Raw genomic sequence first — 23,019 nt, forward strand, 5'->3', positions numbered from 1 at the left:
CTTGGACCAAGATTTGCTGAAGTCCACAGTAGAGATGAGCGGGTTCGGTTTCTCTGAATCCGAACCCGCACGAACTTCATGTTTTTTTTTCACGGGTCCGAGCGACTCGGATCTTCCTGCCTTGCTCGGTTAACCCGAGCGCGCCCGAACGTCATCATGACGCTGTCGGATTCTCGCGAGACTCGGATTCTATATAAGGAGCCGCGCGTCGCCGCCATTTTCACACGTGCATTGAGATTGATAGGGAGAGGACGTGGCTGGCGTCCTCTCCATTTAGATTAGGAGAGAGAGAGAGAGATTGACCTGAGGCTGATACTGTAGAAGAGAGTGCAGAGTTTAGTGACTGACCACAGTGACCACCAGCAGTGCAGTTGTTTTATTTAATATATCCGTTCTCTGCCTGAAAAAAATGGTACACACAGTGACTCAGTCACATACCATATCTGTGTGCACTGATCAGCCCAGTGTGCTGCATGCCTGCATCATCTATGTATATATTATATATCTGACTGTGCTCAGCTCACACAGCTTATAATTGTGGGGGAGACTGGGGAGCACTGCAGTGCCAGTTATAGGTTATAGCAGGAGCCAGGAGTACAAGACAGTCACATACCATATCTGTGTGCACTGCTCAGCCCAGTGTGCTGCATCATCTATGTATATATATATTATATATCTGACTGTGCTCAGCTCACACAGCTTATAATTGTGAAGGAGACTGGGGAGCACTGCAGTGCCAGTTATAGGTTATAGCAGGAGCCAGGAGTACATATTATATTAAAATTAAACAGTGCACACTTTTGCTGCAGGAGTGCCACTGCCAGTGTGACTGACCAGTGACCTGACCACACTGACCACCAGTATAGTTAGTAGTATACTATATTGTGATTGCCTGAAAAAGTTAAACACTCATCGTGTGACTTCACTTGTGTGGTGTTTTTTTTTTTTTATTCTATAAAAAACTCATTCTGCTGACAGACAGTGTCCAGCAGGTCCGTCATTATATAATATATATACCTGTCCGGCTGCAGTAGTGATATATATATATTTTTTATATCATTATTTATCATCCAGTCGCAGCAGACACAGTACGGTAGTTCACGGCTGTAGCTACCTCTGTGTCGGCACTCGGCAGTCCATCCATAATTGTATACCACCTACCCGTGGTTTTTTTTTTCTTTCTTCTTTATACATACATACTACTACATCTCTTTATCAACCAGTCTATATTAGCAGCAGACACCGTACAGTACGGTAGTTCACGGCTGTGGCTACCTCTGTGTCGGCACTCGGCAGTCCGTCCATAATTTTATACCACCTAACCGTGGTTTTTTTTTCTTTCTTCTTTATACATACATACTACGACATCTCTTTATCAACCAGTCTATATTAGCAGCAGACACAGTACAGTACGGTAGTTCACGGCTGTGGCTACCTCTGTGTCGGCACTCGGCAGTCCGTCCATAATTGTATACCACCTAACCGTGTTTTTTTTCTCTTTCTTCTTCATACATACATACATACTACGACATCTCTTTATCAACCAGTCTATATTAGCAGCAGGTACAGTACGGTAGTTCACGGCTGTGGCTACCTCTGTGTCGGCACTCGGCAGTCCGTCCATAATTGTATACCACCTACCCGTGGTTTTTTTTTCTTTCTTCTTCATACATACATACTACGACATCTCTTTATCAACCAGTCTATATTAGCAGCAGACACAGTACAGTACGGTAGTTCACGGCTGTGGCTACCTCTGTGTCGGCACTCGGCAGTCCGTCCATAATTGTATACCACCTACCCGTGGTTTTTTTTTCTTTCTTCTTCATACATACATACTACGACATCTCTTTATCAACCAGTCTATATTAGCAGCAGACACAGTACGGTAGTTCACGGCTGTAGCTACCTCTGTGTCGGCACTCGGCAGTCCGTCCATAATTGTATACTAGTATCCATCCATCTCCATTGTTTACCTGAGGTGCCTTTTAGTTGTGCCTATTAAAATATGGAGAACAAAAATGTTGAGGTTCCAAAATTAGGGAAAGATCAAGATCCACTTCCACCTCGTGCTGAAGCTGCTGCCACTAGTCATGGCCGAGACGATGAAATGCCAGCAACGTCGTCTGCCAAGGCCGATGCCCAATGTCATAGTACAGAGCATGTCAAATCCAAAACACCAAATATCAGTAAAAAAAGGACTCCAAAACCTAAAATAAAATTGTCGGAGGAGAAGCGTAAACTTGCCAATATGCCATTTACCACACGGAGTGGCAAGGAACGGCTGAGGCCCTGGCCTATGTTCATGGCTAGTGGTTCAGCTTCACATGAGGATGGAGGCACTCAGCCTCTCGCTAGAAAAATGAAAAGACTCAAGCTGGCAAAAGCAGTAGCACCGCAAAGAACTGTGCGTTCTTCGAAATCCCAAATCCACAAGGAGAGTCCAATTGTGTCGGTTGCGATGCCTGACCTTCCCAACACTGGACGTGAAGAGCATGCGCCTTCCACCATTTGCACGCCCCCTGCAAGTGCTGGAAGGAGCACCCGCAGTCCAGTTCCTGATAGTCAGATTGAAGATGTCAGTGTTGAAGTACACCAGGATGAGGAGGATATGGGTGTTGCTGGCGCTGGGGAGGAAATTGACCAGGAGGATTCTGATGGTGAGGTGGTTTGTTTAAGTCAGGCACCCGGGGAGACACCTGTTGTCCGTGGGAGGAATATGGCCGTTGACATGCCTGGTGAAAATACCAAAAAAATCAGCTCTTCGGTGTGGAACTATTTCAACAGAAATGCGGACAACAGGTGTCAAGCCGTGTGTTCCCTTTGTCAAGCTGTAATAAGTAGGGGTAAGGACGTTAACCACCTCGGAACATCCTCCCTTATACGTCACCTGCAGCGCATTCATAATAAGTCAGTGACAAGTTCAAAAACTTTGGGTGACAGCGGAAGCAGTCCACTGACCAGTAAATCCCTTCCTCTTGTAACCAAGCTCACGCAAACCACCCCACCAACTCCCTCAGTGTCAATTTCCTCCTTCCCCAGGAATGCCAATAGTCCTGCAGGCCATGTCACTGGCAATTCTGACGAGTCCTCTCCTGCCTGGGATTCCTCCGATGCATCCTTGCGTGTAACGCCTACTGCTGCTGGCGCTGCTGTTGTTGCTGCTGGGAGTCGATGGTCATCCCAGAGGGGAAGTCGTAAGCCCACTTGTACTACTTCCAGTAAGCAATTGACTGTTCAACAGTCCTTTGCGAGGAAGATGAAATATCACAGCAGTCATCCTGCTGCAAAGCGGATAACTGAGGCCTTGACAACTATGTTGGTGTTAGACGTGCGTCCGGTATCCGCCGTTAGTTCACAGGGAACTAGACAATTTATTGAGGCAGTGTGCCCCCGTTACCAAATACCATCTAGGTTCCACTTCTCTAGGCAGGCGATACCGAGAATGTACACGGACGTCAGAAAAAGACTCACCAGTGTCCTAAAAAATGCAGTTGTACCCAATGTCCACTTAACCACGGACATGTGGACAAGTGGAGCAGGGCAGGGTCAGGACTATATGACTGTGACAGCCCACTGGGTAGATGTATGGACTCCCGCCGCAAGAACAGCAGCGGCGGCACCAGTAGCAGCATCTCGCAAACGCCAACTCTTTCCTAGGCAGGCTACGCTTTGTATCACCGGTTTCCAGAATACGCACACAGCTGAAAACCTCTTACGGCAACTGAGTAAGATCATCGCGGAATGGCTTACCCCAATTGGACTCTCCTGTGGATTTGTGGCATCGGACAACGCCAGCAATATTGTGTGTGCATTAAATATGGGCAAATTCCAGCACGTCCCATGTTTTGCACATACCTTGAATTTGGTGGTGCAGAATTATTTAAAAAACGACAGGGGCGTGCAAGAGATGCTGTCGGTGGCCAGAAAAATTGCGGGACACTTTCGGTGTACAGGCACCACGTACAGAAGACTGGAGCACCACCAAAAACTACTGAACCTGCCCTGCCATCATCTGAAGCAAGAAGTGGTAACGAGGTGGAATTCAACCCTCTATATGCTTCAGAGGTTGGAGGAGCAGCAAAAGGCCATTCAAGCCTATACAATTGAGCACGATATAGGAGATGGAATGCACCTGTCTCAAGTGCAGTGGAGAATGATTTCAACGTTGTGCAAGGTTCTGATGCCCTTTGAACTTGCCACACGGGAAGTCAGTTCAGACACTGCCAGCCTGAGTCAGGTCATTCCCCTCATCAGGCTTTTGCAGAAGAAGCTGGAGACATTGAAGGAGGAGCTAACACGGAGCGATTCCGCTAGGCATGTGGGACTTGTGGATGGAGCCCTTAATTCGCTTAACAAGGATTCACGGGTGGTCAATCTGTTGAAATCAGAGCACTACATTTTGGCCACCGTGCTCGATCCTAGATTTAAAGCCTACCTTGGATCTCTCTTTCCGGCAGACACAAGTCTGCTGGGGTTGAAAGACCTGCTGGTGAGAAAATTGTCAAGTCAAGCGGAACGCGACCTGTCAACATTTCCTCCTTCACATTCTCCCGCAACTGGGGGTGCGAGGAAAAGGCTCAGAATTCCGAGCCCACCCGCTGGCGGTGATGCAGGGCAGTCTGGAGCGACTGCTGATGCTGACATCTGGTCCGGACTGAAGGACCTGACAACGATTACGAACATGTCGTCTACTGTCACTGCATATGATTCTCTCACCATTGAAAGAATGGTGGAGGATTATATGAGTGACCGCATCCAAGTAGGCACGTCACACAGTCCATACTTATACTGGCAGGAAAAAGAGGCAATTTGGAGGCCATTGCACAAACTGGCTTTATTCTACCTAAGTTGCCCTCCCACAAGTGTGTACTCCGAAAGAGTGTTTAGTGCCGCCGCTCACCTTGTCAGCAATCGGCGTACGAGGTTACATCCAGAAAATGTGGAGAAGATGATGATCATTAAAATGAATTATAATCAATTCCTCCGCGGAGACATTGACCAGCAGCAATTGCCTCCACAAAGTACACAGGGAGCTGAGATGGTGGATTCCAGTGGGGACGAATTGATAATCTGTGAGGAGGGGGATGTACACGGTGATATATCGGAGGGTGATGATGAGGTGGACATCTTGCCTCTGTAGAGCCAGTTTGTGCAAGGAGAGATTAATTGCTTCTTTTTTGGGGGGGGTCCAAACCAACCCGTCATATCAGTCACAGTCGTGTGGCAGACCCTGTCACTGAAATGATGGGTTGGTTAAAGTGTGCATGTCCTGTTTATACAACATAAGGGTGGGTGGGAGGGCCCAAGGACAATTCCATCTTGCACCTCTTTTTTCTTTTTCTTTGCGTCATGTGCTGTTTGGGGAGGTTTTTTTGGAAGGGCCATCCTGCGTGACACTGCAGTGCCACTCCTAGATGGGCCCGGTGTTTGTGTCGGCCACTAGGGTCGCTTATCTTACTCACACAGTCAGCTACCTCATTGCGCCTCTTTTTTTCTTTGCGTCATGTGCTGATTGGGGAGTGTTTTTTGGAAGGGCCATCCTGCGTGACACTGCAGTGCCACTCCTAGATGGGCCCGGTGTTTGTGTCGGCCACTAGGGTCGCTTATCTTACTCACACAGTCAGCTACCTCATTGCGCCTCTTTTTTTCTTTGCGTCATGTGCTGATTGGGGAGGGTTTTTTGGAAGGGACATCCTGCGTGACACTGCAGTGCCACTCCTAGATGGGCCAGGTGTTTGTGTCGGCCACTAGGGTCGCTTATCTTACTCACACAGTCAGCTACCTCATTGCGCCTCTTTTTTTCTTTGCGTCATGTGCTGATTGGGGAGGGTTTTTTGGAAGGGACATCCTGCGTGACACTGCAGTGCCACTCCTAGATGGGCCAGGTGTTTGTGTCGGCCACTAGTGTCGCTTAGCTTAGTCATCCAGCGACCTTGGTGCAAATTTTAGGACTAAAAATAATATTGTGAGGTGTGAGGTATTCAGAATAGACTGAAAATGAGTGGAAATTATGGTTTTTGAGGTTAATAATAATATGGGATCAAAATGACCCCCAAATTCTATGATTTAAGCTGTTTTTTAGTGTTTTTTTAAAAAAACACCCGAATCCAAAACACACCCGAATCCGACAAAAAAAATTCGGTGAGGTTTTGCCAAAACGCGGTCGAACCCAAAACACGGCCGCGGAACCGAACCCAAAACCAAAACACAAAACCCGAAAAATTTCAGGCGCTCATCTCTAGTCCACAGTACACTTTGGGGGTAATTCTGAGTTGATCGCAGCAGGAACTTTGTTAGCAGTTGGGCAAAACCATGTGCACTGCAGGTGAGGCAGATATAACATGTGCAGAGAGAGTTAGATTCGGGTGTGGTGTGTTCAATCTGAAATCTAAATTGCAGTGTAAAAATAAAGCAGCCAGTATTTACCCTGCACAGAAATAAAATAACCCACCCAAATCTAACTCTTTCTGCAAATGTTATATCTGCCTCCCCTGCAGTGCACATGGTTTTGCCCAACTGCTAACAAAGTTCCTGCTGTGATCAACTCAGAATTACCCCCATCGTGTCCACGGTAATGATGATGGAGCTCTTTGCAACAACATCCACTGATCAAAATCAATGAAAGGTGTGTGTGTGTGTGTGTGTGTGTGTGTGTGTGTGTATATAGATCTGTATGTGGTGCATGTTTTATTTGCTACTTTTCAGTCTTGCTCTCTGCAGTTTATTTAAGAATGAATAAGTATGTTTAGCTCTGTTGGTCTACTGTGGAGAACAGGGGATATATTTACTAAAGTGTGGGTTTTTAGAAATGGGAAAATCTGCATATAGCAACCAATCAAATTCTAGCTATTATTTTCTAGACCAGGGCTGGGCAAACCAGTCCTCGAGATCTACCAACAGTGCATGTTTTCCAGGCCTCCTGGAGATTTGTAGAATTGTCAGTTAGGAATGAATGCAGTACATCTTTATTAGTAATGACTACACCTGTGCACCAGCTAGGTAGTCTGGAAAATGTGACCTGTTGGTAGATCTCGAGGACCTGTTTGGCCAGCCCTATTCTAGACAGTGCTAGATAAATAGAAGTTTATTGGTCGCTATGGACAAAATATACACTTCTAAAAACCCGCACTTTAGAGACTCGTAGCCTCCTTGCAGGTCTCTAGAAGACTGGTGCAGATCTTTCTACTAAATACTGGAAGTCTGGAAGGCGTGTGATAGGATGGGTCTACTTGGCCAGGCTGGCAGGGGAGTTTTAAAGATTGTTTGTTTTAACTCAATCAATGGTTCATCATTCCTGAACACTGCTGCTATTGGTTGTACCTGACGAAATCGGACTGTGGTGGTTAGCTCTACTCTCATGTACAGTGGGAAGTCTATTGACTATTTAAATGCTGATCATGAACTTGGGGTGCTTACTCGTACGTTTTGCATTTAGATGACATATGAGGCACTTTCCTGTGCCTAGCCTTCAGTGAGCGGAGTACACTTTTTATCTCCTGAACCCAATCAGAAAGATCAGTATTTCGTTTCCCCTGCAGTTGGCACCATACTTACTAGCTGATTAGTGCACTTGCTTGTACTGTTAATGCTGCTAGAAAAGGTGTCAGCATTCCCCTTTGAAGTAGGGATGGCCATCAACCGTTGATGGTTTTGTAAGCATCGATGGTCTATGGCTGTTAGCAAGGGTTTGGGCCACTGATGCTGCATCATTGATGGTAGACCCCCCGATGTTGAACATTGTTTGAGGCCGAAGTCTGGGGCCTGGGCATGCGCAGCTATCAGCCATCAATGGCTAAACCATCAATAGTTTCTGCTGATGGGGAAATATAAAAAAATAAATAAAAATAGTCCATCGATGGCGATAACTGCGATGTGATCTCTACTGTGTGTCTATCTATCTATCTATCTATCTATCTATCTATCTATCTATCTATCTATCTATCTATCTATCTATCTATCTATCTATCTATCTATCTATCTATCTCTGGTATCAATGCAAGATCCAGATCATATTTATTTTATAATAAGACTTTTTGGCTCCTATAGGAACATTGGCTGGTATTTTTCCAGCTGTTGTGCCTGTGGAATCTGATCCGTGCTTTCGTTTGTCTAGATTGCACTAGATAGATAAAAGCTAATTGTTGATTAGTTTCTTTGCTTCAGTTCCGATGTTGCCACCAAATGCAGTGTTAGTGTGGATGGAGAGGAGGGTGCGTGCCATAACATGTAGTAATTCGTAGATATCACCAGGGCTGGCAGTTAGCAGAATCATAGAGAAGCTGTAAAGGTCTACAGTGGAGTGTATTACCCTAGGTATCTGTATGGTAGGTCGACCACTATTGGTTGACACCTTTAAAATGGTCGACGTGGGACGTGTGCAAATGTCGACATGACATTTTTCCATTTTTTTTTTTTACTTTTTCATACTTTACCATCCATGTGGACTATGATTGGGAATAGTAACCTGTGCCGAGCGCAGTGGTAGCAGAACGAGGCAGCATGGTTGGCTTTGCTCACCGTGCACTAATTGGGGTTCCTGGTCATGTTATGCAAAAAGCAACGCCAAAAAAGTTTTTGAAAAATTTTTCAACTTTTTTTGAATGCATAATACAGGTCGACTCATTCACCCATAACAATTACCCTAACCCTCCAGGGGGGTCTGCTATAGCTAAATCTCTCTCTCTCTCTCTCTCTCTCTCTCTCTCTCTCTCTCTCTCTCTCTCTCTCTCTCTCTCTCTCTCTCTCTCTCTCTCTCTCTCTCTCCCCCCCCCCATGCCTAGTGCCTAACCCTATCCATCCCTCTCCCACCACGATTCTCGCCTTCAGGATTCCGGCTGTCTGTGTTCTGGCGCCGGGATTCCGGCATCAGTCACGTGACTGCCAGCATCCCAACCGCTGGGATGCCACACGCTTGGTTTGGGAGTTCCTTCTCGCTTGGTTTGTGTATCAGGTTGCATATGACTGCTTTTAAATACACCATGCAGTGAGCTAGACCTTTATTTTCTGTAACCTGCAGCATGCGTTCATTCTACCAACTGTGATAAAAAAAATAATTGCTAAAATCTGGGTTTTGTAGGTTAAAGAACCCTTCTGCAATCCTGCGTCCTCCAGTTTTCATAACTGCTCCTGTATATAAAGGCATATATTTATTGTTTCCTGGTTAATAATGGCAAGTCGGTACCGGTATAAGTCCTCTGTACAATCCTTCATATGTTATCCATACTAGCACATCATCCACTCCTTCTCACTGACTCTATTTTTTTTTTCCTCTCCCTCGTTTTAACACTTCTGACAACATAAGGGAAGTGCTAATTGCTTGCTTTGGGGTGCAATTTAATATTGGTCTCTGCTGAGAAATCTAGTGCATAATGGTCTGTGTATTAATAATTTGCGATTTTTATAAAAAGCAGACGCCCTCCCCCGACTTCTTCTTCTCACCAATTGCTCGTCATTTTCTCACCATTTACCTTCCTCCACTCACTTCCGCTAACCAAGCACCCAAGAGAGTGAAAAAGAAGACGAGAGATTTTCACTTGTACCCCGTCCCTTCCAAACCATTCAAACAGGAAATTAACTTGACAAAATTATAACGCTAAAGAAAAATAGAGCTTCATTTGTAAAATTGCTAAGGATGTATGTTGTATTTTACTTAGAAAATGCTCTGCATAAACCACTTTATTTAAATGTTTTGGTTTTGATTTTTGTTGCTAATATTGAGACTCCGGAGCCAAAATGACAGTGAAAATAATTAAAATAATTGCCGGAGGCGCCTGTCCGCCATGTAATTCCATAACTTAATTTTCACTTACGGAAATTATTGAAAATCCAGGTCTATTTATTTATGCGCTGCAGTTCCAAATCATGGATTTTATTCTAGATGGTTTTCATTTATTTATTTTTTGTATTTTTATTATAACATTTACTGGTTGCAGTTTGGGAAATTCATTGCATCTCATGTGCTAGCTCCAGACATTCCACGTTCATAATATATAAGTTGTTTATGTGACCACGTTTGTTTTGCCGTCAATATTGTGACTGCTTATGTTATAAAGCAGAATGTCTTTAACGGTTCTAGGTTGTGTTTTTAGTGCTAACTATAACATTTTAAGAGTTTGCAATCCAGTCTTAAAGCAGCAGGACACACTATTGTTCTGTTTTACAGCCTGCGTTGTGCTGGGCTGCTCTATAAGACTATATATCTCAAGTGGATTTTAGTCTATGGCATTCCCTGGCGGCCATAAACCGTGCAGCTGTGGCTGTGTGCTGCTGTGCAAGCTTGCACACTTGGATGTAAATTTTACATTCTTTTTGTGTGTCAATAAGAATCGTGATGAATGTTTCTGGTGGAGCAATTCTATACATTCTTACACCAGTTGGTTTGTAAACTAAGAAACCGTTTTGCAGACTCCTTGCTCTCTCGCTCTTGCTCTCTCGCTCTTGCTCTCTCGCTCTTGCTCTCTCGCTCTTGCTCTCTCGCTCTTGCTCTCTCGCTCTTGCTCTCTCGCTCGCTCTTTTGCGCTCGCTCTTTTGCGCTCGCTCTTTTGCGCTCGTTCTTTTGCGCTCGCTCTATTGCTTGCACTTTTGCTTGCTCTTTTTTGCTCGCTCTTTTGCTTGCTCTTTTTCGCTCGCTCTTTTGCTTGCTTTTTTTTGTTGTTGTTGTTGCTCGCTTGCTTTCTGTATGTGTCACGACTGGCAGATTCATTGAGTCCCTTGTACTTGTAAGTGCAGTTACGGTAGGCTAATTGCTGCCCGCACCTGCAAATAGAAATCAGCAGAGACGTGCATCCTGTAAAGCTACCAGGAGCCGTTCTAGTGTCGGCTCACAGGTGATTGAATCTGGTCCTCAATGTACATCATCTCTGTTATGGTGTCCGTTCAGTTAGGAGCGATGCAAACCTCTGCGGACAAAAATGTGCTATTTAGAGGCCAAATGCGATGGGTTTAGAGATGTAAAGTGCTATTGCCAGTGTTGAAATGGCACATAGCTGGTTATCTCCCACACATTGCCTCTAATTTAATCAACCTCTTTATGAACAAAAACACTCTCAGGAGGGTGCGAGAAAAAATATTTGGCAACTGTGGTATTCGTGCCTGGACAGAGCAACAACCTCAATTGCTTCCCTGGGTGCAGGGCTCCCAAAAAACAATCTAATTTCATGCATGCATGCATACTGTACGTATGTTGGGCCACCGTTTTGTCCTTAATACGGCTTGAATTCCTCTAGGAATGGGTTCTACTAACTGTAGTAGGCTAAATGTGATGAGCTGCATCTCCATAATGTTACCTCTGGCAGCCTGAAGAGTAGGGGAAGGAGTCAGAATACTGGTGCCGGAATACCGACACAGGCATCCAGAATGGGTACACCATGCCGGCAACAGTATGCTGACAGCCGGAATCCTGAACGAGAAGAGACCTCGGTGCAAGGCAGGTAAGCCGCGGGAGGGGTGAGGTTAGGTTTAGGCTGCGGGGGTGACGGTTGGAGTTAGGCTGCATCCTGGGTGGTTAGGGACAGACTCCTCCCTCGGAGGGTTAGCGTTAGGCTGCGAGAGGGCAAGGTTAGGTTTAGGCAGTTAGGATGGGGTTATGTTTAGACACCTATGGGGGGTGGTTGGGGTTAGGCACCAAGGGGGGTTAGGGTTAGGCTGCAGGGGGGGTTGGCTTTGTTACAATCGGGATCCCGGCATCTGTGTGTGTGTGTGTATGTGTGTATATATATATGTGTATATATATATATATATATATATATATGTGTGTGTGTGTATATATATATATATATATATATATATATATATATATATATATATATATATATATATATATATATATATATATATATATATATATATATATATATATATATATATATATATATATATATATATGTGTGTGTATATATTATGTGGTTTTATTCTGTGCTTTTTGTGTGCATCGTTTTATTTATTTTTTTGTTATTATTTTTATAAATAATAGTTATAGCTTGTTCCAAAATAGCCTCCGTGTGTCGGTGCCTGTGTAAGACGGGGTCAGCTGTCACTCTGCAGCAAGCTGTATTTGCATCTCCAGATCATTGTTCTAAAACTGTGCATAAACATAAACCAGATGTGCTCCGTAGAAATTCTTTGGAAGAAATACTCCGGGGAGATGTAGTTGACTTCTCTTATTTACGTTGCATTCCACCATGGAATATAATCTCACTCTATTTTCACTTTGCAGAGTGAAATATTTTTTTTTAACTGTGTCAGGTCTGCCTGTCTGGTCTGTGTTGCTATTATGAAAAAAAAAAATTGCTAATGTTCATTCTATTGCTAGAAGTTCCGACCTGTCATACACACAGGTTTTCGCAGTATGATAATATTCTACTGTTTTTCACACACTTTTTCGTTTTCTGTTGCAATTACAGGGCTTGTATTCAGTTTGGCACAATATGAATATAAGTGGGTAGGAAGCCCATGAGCTATTCAAGTGACCGCACTGTTAAGGCCGACTACAGGATTCCTGATCGCATCCCTCCGGAGGTGCGAGCAGAAATACGGCTAAACAAATTCAGTGATGCTGCTTCCTGACTTTAGTACGGCATAAACAGTATTGCGGCAGGCACTTAAATTGGAGAAGTAGTGTTCCCTCTAGGATTTGAGCAGGGCAGCATGCGCACATGCTTTTAAAAGTGGGTTTGATTTACCAGGGAGGGGTCACGGCGCCACCCTTGGGGGCGGTATGGCCTAATCTACGACATTAATGGGGGCGTGCCCCAGCCATGCGGCATCTTTAATGGGTGTGTCTGTCCCCCAGCTCTTACTTTAATGTGAATAGATGGCGTGCGCGTGTGAACAGCATCTATTCACGCAGCAGCAGGCATTTTTAGCTGAAGGCGCAGGGCACATTTTGCCCTTTAAAAATTGGCAACCTAGCGTGAACACTAAGAATGCTGGTTACTGCGACTAAACACCCAGTGATAACCAGCAATTCCCGACTAATTGCATAGCCTGAAGTGGACCTCCTTCCCGGCACTATTCAGATCTCTTTGAATTGGGTTGACTCCATAGTTTGGTTAAATGATGTTTGTTTGTTTTTTTCCTTTTTCTTTTTTTTTCTTTTCATCCTTTCTAGGCCTGAGATGGCCAAGTCAGGTCATCCATCACTGATGGAAATTCCGGTTGGTTGATTACCTTGTTCCGTTAGAATCTTGTAGTACTTGTCTGGCCTTACTAATTGGGCACCATAGAACTTGTCCATGTGACAGCACATTTTGGTATAGTGGTTAGCATTACTGCCTCACAGTCCTACTGTCAGGAATTAAATTTCTGACCAAGTTATCTTTGTGGAGTTTACATGTTCTCCATGTGCTTGCATGTATCTCTTCCGGGTTGCTCAGGTTTCATCCCACACACCATACGCCTACTGGTAAGTTCATTGGCTGTTACAAAAAAATACATCCTTAATGTGTGTGTGTGTGTGTCCATGTGGTGGGGAATATAGATTGTTGGCTCTTCTGGGGCAGGGTCTGATGTGACTGACATTTTAGCTGCAAAGCATTGCATTGTGTTTTTGGACTAAGAGGGTGATTAATAGGTGGGCGCAGTTGAGCACGCCTTTGGGGCAGCTGCTGTATGCAAAGATTATAATGCTGCAGAAAGCATCTAGTGGTCATAATTCACTATCAGTAGTGACCACGATTGCACAGATAAATGTGCACTAAGAAAAATCTAATAACTGCAAATAGAGATAACAATCTCTTAATTGTGTGTTTTCTTGCAGCTTATACTGAGGAGAACGTGGGAACACTACGCGAAAATGGACATGGGATATCTGTGCAGATACGGAGGCGTAAAGCGGCCAGTGAACCGTACTGGTCTTACTCAGGTACTGGGATTACTGATGAACCATAGTATTGATTTCATAAAGTACATGAGGTGTGACGTCTGCTGCTGTTTTATGTTTTTTATTTTTGTTTGTTTATTTTTGCTGGTATTGCAGAAAGGGATTAGTTATTGCAAAAAAGCCTTTGTTGTGGGGTTTGCGTTTTTGCCCCGTGGTAGCATTATTGCAAATATAGAATACTTACGCTTGATTTTATAATTTTATATTGACATGCTGTACCATTTTTTAATATTTGTATTCTTTTGTATCTTTTATTTATTATTATTATTATTATTATTATTATTATTATTCCTCCTCAGTTACTTAAATATCTTCTGTAGAAATAAATGTTTGTTCTTTGTTTAACACAAGGATCTCGCTTCATTTTCCTGTCCAGCAGCTCCTTTGGTGGTTCATTTTCAGGGCTATTCTCCATTATAAACCTGTGTTTGAGCACGTGTCCACAGTCTGAGCGGGTCACTAGTTAGGGTAGGAGCTGAAATTAGTACACGACAATGCGGGAGTTTTTGCCTTAGATTTGTATTACTTTTAAACATAGAAACATAGAATTTGACAGCGGATAAGAACCACTTGGCCCATCTATCTGCCCCTTTTTACCATATTTTTACCTCAAACCTTATTTGATTCTTATTTCTTTGTAAGGATATCCTTTATGTCTATCCTATGCATGTTTAAACTGCACTACTGGCTTATCCTCTACCTCCTCTGATGGGAGGTCATGCCACTTGTCCACTACCCTTTCTGTGCAGTAACTTTTTCCTCAAATTTCCCCTGACCCTACCTCCCCCCAGTCTCCGTGTACTATTGCTTCTTTTCATTTGGAGAAAGTTTCCCTCCTATTTTTTGATAGAAACGTTCAAATATATCAAGGGTTTTATCATGTCCCCTTTTTCCCTTCTCTACACCAAACTATACATATTGAGATTTTTTATACTTTCTGGGTATGTTTTGTGATGTAGGCCATGCACCATTTTTAGTTGCCCTTCTTTGTACAGTCTCGAATGTATTAATATCCTTCTGAAGATACGGCCTCCAGAATTGAATACAGTATACTAGTTGTGGCCGTACCAATGACCTACAGTATAAAGTGGCATTCTTTCTGCTGCTGATTTCTCTCCTTATGCAGCCAAGCATCTGGCTAGGTTGCATAGGGATTGGATTTACCATATGTTAAAGGTGAGTCTCCAGTATCCACATTGCTTGAGACTAGAAGTATATTGGATTTTGGATTTTCAGTATTTTGGAATATTTGCATACTAATGAAAGATCTTGGGGAGGGGTCCCAAGTCTAAACACCAAATGCATCGATATCATATACACTTTATACTCCCAGCCTGAAGGAAATTGTAAACCATATTTTAAATAATTTTGTGCCTGAAATAATGTTTGTGTACTCCAAACCATCAGAAAGCAAAGGTGGCAATATTTCAGTTGCGTGCAAAAAGTTCTGGATTTTGGAATTTTTGGGCTATTGGATCTTCAGATACAGGAGACTCAACCTGTACTTTTTTTTTTTTTTTTGTTGGTGGTCTTTTGGAGAAGTGTCTTCATTGGGTTTCCTGTGCATCTAAAATGTTCTGACCTTGACCTCTATTCCTACTGTTCACATGGATGGCAGCATAAACAGTATTAATTGCTTGGAAATCATTTCCCCTGCTTCATACTGACCATTTTGCTCACGTGCCAAAAAGTAAATTCTATGTAGCCTGTGCAGATTTGTATTTTGTTTTGCAACTTAGTCTTTGCACAATCTCATAACATTGATATTTTTGCTGCTTTATGCTGGTAAGGTCCTTTAGAGATCATGGTAAACCGTGCATGCCATCTTATACATTTTGTCCAGTCCAATTTAATCATAATCTTTATCTTGAAATTTAAATCTCCTCTTCACTCTTTTTTTTTTCTCTTATATTAGTAAAACCTTTCTCCTCACATCTGAATCATACCTCTCCTTCTGGCAGCCTCAGAATGGGTAAAACCAATAGTATTGATCAGCCGGTGATATTTCATCCCGGTGTGTTTAGCATCTGACATCATTTCCCAGATCTAATGGGGAAAGAGACAAAAGAATATCCTTCTCTATGAAATACTGGAATGACCCACATCCATAATGGCTCTGAAGTCTGTGTTGCCATTTGCTTCTATCTCATTGCTGTTAAAGGGAAACTGTTTTTAGTTGTGTTTTATATGTGTGTTTTTTTGTTTTTTTATGGGTTTTTTTTTCTATTTTTGTTAGCATTTGACTTGAGTGGGCAAAGAACATGGTTGTGTTGCTTACCTTGCAAAACGATGGGCTTCTTTTCCCAGACTTCCCTGAGAAAGATCCAATCGGATACCTCCCAGTGTCCCCCTTAGCACCTGCCTCTGGTGCTTGTGCAGAAGGGCTCTTGGGTCATAAACCCGGAATTCCTGGACTTCTTTATGGAAGAGCCGACCTTTTACAATGTAAAAAAATTTTTATTTTTTTATTTTTAACAACATTTTATTGAAACAATTACAAGGAACAACACACATATACGGGGTGTAGTTGCTTTACTGCGGTCGGGACCCTGGCAGCCAAGATACCGACGCTGGAATCCCGAACACTTACAAATCCAGCAGCCAGAATGCCGGCTAACAGGGCTATTCCCACTCGTGGGTGTCCATGACACCCATTTAATGGAATCGGAACCTGTGGTGTGCCTGCACGGGGCTCCGTTTCGCTCCCTAGTGATGAACTGTACGATGTACTAGGACTAGTGGCGGAGATGTTGATGCAATCCATTGCGACAAAATTAGCTTTTTTAGTGGCTGCTGCATATTTAGTAAGTAGTATTTTTGGGATGTAGTTATGTGACCAGCGGTCAACACCGGGCGAGCAAATTAATATATGAGAGAAGTTTTAAATGAAGATATGGCTTTCATTCTTACTAGGCTATGTAATCCACAATCCAAATTTGACAGTGGTAGTGCCGTGAGTACATTCTGAATGTAACTGGAGGCTTTTTGGAACGGGAACAATTTGATGTCAAGCCCAGGGAATTTTCCTCTTGGCTCGGAGTATGTGAGGGGACGACGCGCATGTGGATGCAGAAATTTATAGACATATCCAAGACCATGTTTATGCCAATAAAAGAATGGAGTATAAACCCTACCTGGAGGGAAAGAGGGGGAAGGCCAAAGTGTATGAAACAGAGAAGATGTGCGCTCAACTTGAAGGTATTTGCAGATCTTTTGCCAAGCAACCCAGGTCGTATATAAGGGATGTAGTTATGTGACCGCCGGTCACAATACCTCCCCCTACATCCTGGTCCTTAAGAATCCCGACAGTTGGCATGATGACTAGCAGGGACTATTCCCTCTCGTGCATGTCCACGACACACAGTGGGAATAGAACCTGTGGCGAGCGCAGCTCACCACCAAGCCCCCAAGAGGTTTTGCACGCACCCCCGCCGGTCATCCCTGCGTCGGTATGGAGACTGCCGGTCACGCATACCCAACCTGTATATAATAAGAGATTATCTCTTACTGTTGGGGTTATAGAGGCCCTGGTAGTGTGTAAAAAGGATTCTAGATGTTGCTTGCCACTAAAGGTTTGTTCAATCTCAGATTTAGAATATGTATCCAGACCTCCCACCCAATCCAGCAGCCATGATATATCTATACAAACAAGGAACCTGCATGTTGGAGCAGATGAACAAACTGGTAAACTAAATAAGGCAAGTCCTGCTTCGTAATTCATTCTCTCAACCTGCTTTCCTTATAGAGCATCTCCCTGAATGTACACTTTTCTTACCTTGACACCCGGGGGAAGAGGGGGGTGGCAGTTCAAGGAAAGAAGGGGAGGTGCAAAAGCGGCAATTCAGGGACGGGGGTGTGGTGGAAAAGCGACAATTCAGGGGCAGATGGGAGGTGGAAAAGTGTCAGTTCAGGGAAAGGAGGTGATGTAGAAAAATGGTAATTCAGGGTTGGGGAGGTGGAAAAGCAGCACTTCAGGGAAAAGGAAGTGGAGGTGGAAAAGCAGCACTTCAGGAAAAGGAGGGGAGGTGGAAAAGCAGCACTTCAGGAAAAGGAGGTGGAAAAGCAGCACTTCATGGAAAGGAGGGGAGGTGGAAAAGCAGTACTTCATGGAAAGGAGGGGAGGTGGAAAAGCAGCACTTCAGGGAAAGGAGGGGAGTGACTCCTTTACGTTTTAATCGCAATCTTAGGTGTATACCGGCGTCATTACCAGATAAGTGGCTTGATGTATACTCAGTATCTTCTCCAAAATGTGATGCTTATTACATCCCGGCCAGAGTAATTACCGACCTGATCTTTCTCAGTTTCTCTGCTTATGTTTTTCCTGCGTACTGTATTTTTCAGTTGCAGTAACCTGTACTGAATTAGTTTTATTTTTATATTTTTAAAATGCCATTTAACTCCAGTTCGTTCAGTTAAGGTTTTTGCAGCTATTGTGGGGAAAGCAGACTGTTATCTCTGTTATATTTCAAGATCTGTTCCTACACAAAGACACTCGAGTGGCAGATGTCATATTGTTTAGCTTGTCACAATAAAGTATTGAATCCATTTACAGACTTTTATGGTTGTTTAGAATATACAGTTAAATAGGGTGAGTTAACATTTAAAGTTGTTTATAACTATTAGAAAAATTTCTTACGTTTTGAAGCCTATGTAAATGTATTTCTTCATTTACTTGTGGCTTGTCGAAGAGGCCTCATAGGCTTTTTATATGAAGACAACTGGGGCGGTTTTCCAATCAAATTTTAAAATGGTCTCTAATAAACCACATTATTGTTATGGTCAAGTCCCAGCTCGGGTGTGGATCATAGGGTCGACGGTAACTAGGTCGACAGTCATTAGGTCGACCACTATTGGTAGACAGTGACTAGGTCGACACCTGAAACAGGTCGACACGGTCATTAGGTTGAAATGGAAAAAGGTCTACATGAGGTTTTTTTTAAATAATTTTTTGGTGTCCTTTTCTTCATAAAGTGACCGGGAACCCCAATTAGTGCAGTGTCCCCTGGCATGGCTCGATTCGCTTGCTTCGGGCAGATTACCATTCCCAATCATAGTCCATGTGGATTGTAAAGTATGAAAAAGTAAAAAAAAAAATTACATTAAAAAAAAGCAAAAAAAACTCATGTTGACCTAGTGACCATGTCGACCTAATACATGTCAACCAAAAGACCGGATACCTCCCAGCTCTGGCTACTCATTATCCAACTCTGGCTCTTTAACGATGCTTGCTGATCATATAATGCAGTAAAGTTCTGGATGGTAGTTTTCTAATTTGATTCTGTTCATTGTTTTTCTTGTTCTGCTGAGTGAGGACCTCAGGATCATTTCCCGAAAAGCTTGTTATCCTTTGTGAACCGCTGGTCATGGAAAATACAAGTTTTTAGTATGGAAGCAAAAGGATCACTTTGAAAGATGTCATTGCTTTTCAAGTTTTACCTAACTGTTAAATATCCTCCCAGGGGTGGATCTTCATACATTGGGCTTATTAATTAATGTACAAGAACAATTACCACATTTTGGTGGTTCGCTAATAGCTGATAAATCATACTGTTCTTTAGGGAAGACAGCTGCAAATTTAAGGCCATCCGAAGATCTTGGAACTGGAACACATTGACTGTTAAATCTTCATTTCCCTCTTGAATTCTGAAGTTTTAAGTTTACGAACATCAGAACTTCCTAATAGTTTTGCACAACAGAACTTGTTGCATTTTTCTATTAAAACTACAAAGCGCAATTCTGTAAAGAAGTGGGGGAAAAAAAAAATAACACAACTTTTGTCCAAACCAACATATGTCCTATTAGAATATTACATAAAATCAATAAAAAAGGATTTTAAATACAGAAATGTTGGCCCTCTGAAAAGTATAATCATGCATATGTACTCAGTACTTGGTTTGGGCCCCTTTTGCATGAATTACTGCCTCAATGCGGGTTGGCGTGGATTCTATCAGCCTGTGGCACTGCTGAGGTGTTATGGAAGACCAGGATGCTTCAATAGTGGCCTTCAGCTCTTCTGCATTGTTTGGTCTCATGTCTCATTTTTCTCTTGGCAATGCCCCATAGATTCTCTATGGGGTTCAGGTCAGGCGAGTTTGCTGGCCAGTGCAGCACAGTAATCCCACAGTCACCCAACCAGGTTTTGGTACTTTTGGCAGTGTGGGCAGGTGCCAAGTCCTGCTGGAAAATGAAGTCTGCATCTCCATAAAGCTTGTCTGCTGTAATGGTGGTGTTTGGAAAACACTCTGCTCTGGGGCCAGATGGACTAAACTTTGGAGAGAGATACAGTGGAGAAAGATAAAGTACCAACCAGGCAGTATCAGCCTTCTAACTGTTTTTCAAATACAACTTGTTACGTGACAGTTAATAGCTGATTGGCTGGTACTCTATCTCTTTTCACTTTATCACTCTCCAAGGCTTAGTACATCTCTCCTTTAGACTAGACTAGACTAATTGATGCTAGGGTGGCCAATCCCGGGATAGGATTTGCAGGATCCCAGGAATCCGGCCTAAAATTGGCCAGGATTCAATCCCAGGGTTGGAGCTTTCAATCCCGGGGATTTCGGGATTAGTCACCACCTTAGTTTTTTTGTATGCCGGGCAGCGTTGAGCGTCCTCAGGAGGCTCAGACCTTGCCCGGCTCCCCTTGCTAAACTCCCCCTCGCTCCGGCTGTGCGCACTGCGCAGCGTGATGTGAAGTCAGATGTCACGCTGCGCAGACAGCTGCCCACCCGCTGAACCTCACCTCTGCCCTGCACTGCCCGCCTTCCTGCTGGACCTCACAGCAAGCGGTCCACCGTTTCTCCGTCCAGATTAGGGTGAGTTATCTAAGCTGGTCAGAGAAGAGGGTTTGGGACACATTGAAAAACAGCAAATCCCGGGATTGGTCATTATTCAATCCCGATTCCTGGGATTGAAAAAATGGCTGGAGATTGGCCCCCCTTATTGACGCTTTAAATCTAGTGGCCATCTCGCCAGAATAGCGCTGGTTCCAGCAAATCGTGGCTTTTTGGCCTTTAAAGGGAAGATGTATCAAACCTTGAAGAGAGAGAAAGTACCAACTAATCAGATCCGAACTGTAATTTTTAAAACTGCCTGTAACATGGCCATTAGGAGCTGATTGGCTGGTACTTTTATCTCACCCCACTTTATCTCTCTCTGAGGTTTGATACTTCCCACTTTGTGTGTAATGGGGAATACATTTGCAAAACAACCATGTTAAAATAACCGCATTACATTAAAGGCATGCATTGGAAAAGTCACTTTTGATGAGCATTAAAAGACCCCTAATATAAATTTCTGACTGTTATTGCTGTGTGATTTATGGTTCCTTTTGCATTCTTAATTAAATTTGTCCATCTTTAGCTTGCGCGTTCATTCTGCGAGCCAGGTCTGTATGATCTTTGTCAACTCTGCATTTTTCTCCTGCACCTTGGCATAATTCTGCCACATCCAGCACTTTTCAGCACTGGCGCGGGTGTGCAAATTGTTTTATTCCTGATGTGAATTAGATCTGGATATTGAATCTCATTGGTAATTATAGAGGAGCTGCCTAGCTTCAGTGTTTATGTATATTCAGATCATTTTAATATTTATGTTGCGTAACTGAGCTGGATAGTATTGATGGGTGCTCGGAGAATTAAATGGTAATTACTGTGTGTCTCTGGCTGGTGTTTCATGTGTTATTATTTGAAGAGTGTCTCGTTCAGAAGTGTGTTTTTTTTTATTTTTATTTTTTTTTTATTCCAAGTAAGTTGACAATGTGAATTACCCTATTGCAGAGATCCTCAAGGCACCACAACGGTCCAGGTTTTAAGTTTATCGATGCTTAGTTACAGGTGACTTGGAGCCCGATTTCAGCATGGAGCGCAGTAACGATTGCGTTCACATGCTGGGGCCTTTTTGAAGTGCGCACGTGCAAAAGCTGCACTCTGAGATGAGACGGCATCTCACATATGCAAACCTGTCTGCCTGATTGACAGGCAGAGGCATTCGCGGGTTGTTGCCTCTGCGTTTTATGATCGGCGATGCATCATTGGGGGTCGTAGTCCAGACAACACAGGCGTGTCCGGACCGTTTGTGGGGCAGTCCCGCGGTGGCTGCGTGACGTCACATGCAGCCGATGCGGTTCAAAAGATGGCGGGTTGCCGCTAGAATGTGTTGGCAGAGGGCAGCCCAAAACATGCGAGAGCTTTGCCGCTGCGCTCGCATGTGTGCTGGGGGGAGGGGGAGCAGGACCCAGCATGCGGGGCGGACTTGCCATGTGCTGGGCGTCACCCCGTATGTCAGTGTAATGGGTAAGAAGATGTCGCACATCTACGATTCATGCTGAATTAGGCCATCATTCAACACCTCCAGTCAATTTGATTTAAACATCTGTGCTGAGCCATGTATATGCCTAAACCCTGGGTCGTTGGGGTCCTTGAGGACCAGGTTTGAGAACCTCTGACCTACGGTATGAGAAACACTACTTCTTCCTTTTTTTTTTTTTTTCTTCTATTTTCTTTTCTTCCAGTTCCTCAAAAGATCACCTTCTCCTTTGTTCTCCAATATCATTTAAATAGATTTTTTAAAATAACTTTTGCTTTCCGCACATTTCTGCTCGTTAGCACGAGTGGCTGTGTGCAGAAATTAAGTTAGAGTGCCAGTTGGAAGAAACAATTACATGGCTATAAAATGCCATTTGTAGAAAATAAATTGGATATTTTTTTTTATTTCTATCACAGGAGCATAGAATACATGGTAAACGTATATATTTACCATCAACAAACACTTGTGGGTGGACAATATCTTTTAATTATGTAACTAAAAACCTTTTGCATCTGAAGCTAAAAATGACACAAGTTATTTAAAATGGCTTTTCTTTCCAGCTGCACTACCACCTGAAGTGGTGAACATTTTTTTCGGCAGAATTATTAGTGGGCTACATAATTAATAATGTGATCAGATGCACTTCAAAATTTTGAGACTGCAGTCATTTAAGCTGCTGTGACACCACTTGCTCCTTTACATAAAATAGGCCAAACCACATATACCCCTTTCACACCGCAAACCCGGGTCCAACTCTGTGTTTTGAATCCGGGTCCGACCCGGGTCAGACATGGGTCATACAGTTTCACACTACACTTTTAACCCGGGTT

General features: G+C 43.4%; 1 protein-coding gene across 3 annotated transcripts in view; it reads left to right on the forward strand.

Annotated features, from left to right (window-relative positions):
• The window catches only part of PTPRG (protein tyrosine phosphatase receptor type G), a 733,410-nt gene that overhangs the window by 121,929 nt on the left and 588,462 nt on the right, over positions 1-23,019 (forward strand). For all 3 annotated transcript variants that reach the window (XM_063940902.1, XM_063940899.1, XM_063940900.1), the window contains exon 2: positions 13,760-13,864. In XM_063940902.1, coding sequence (XP_063796972.1) covers positions 13,760-13,864 — 105 coding nt within the window. The remainder of the gene's footprint in view (positions 1-13,759; positions 13,865-23,019) is intronic.

The sequence above is a fragment of the Pseudophryne corroboree genome, chromosome 9 (genome assembly GCF_028390025.1).
Source record: "Pseudophryne corroboree isolate aPseCor3 chromosome 9, aPseCor3.hap2, whole genome shotgun sequence".
Classification (NCBI taxonomy): domain Eukaryota; kingdom Metazoa; phylum Chordata; class Amphibia; order Anura; family Myobatrachidae; genus Pseudophryne; species Pseudophryne corroboree.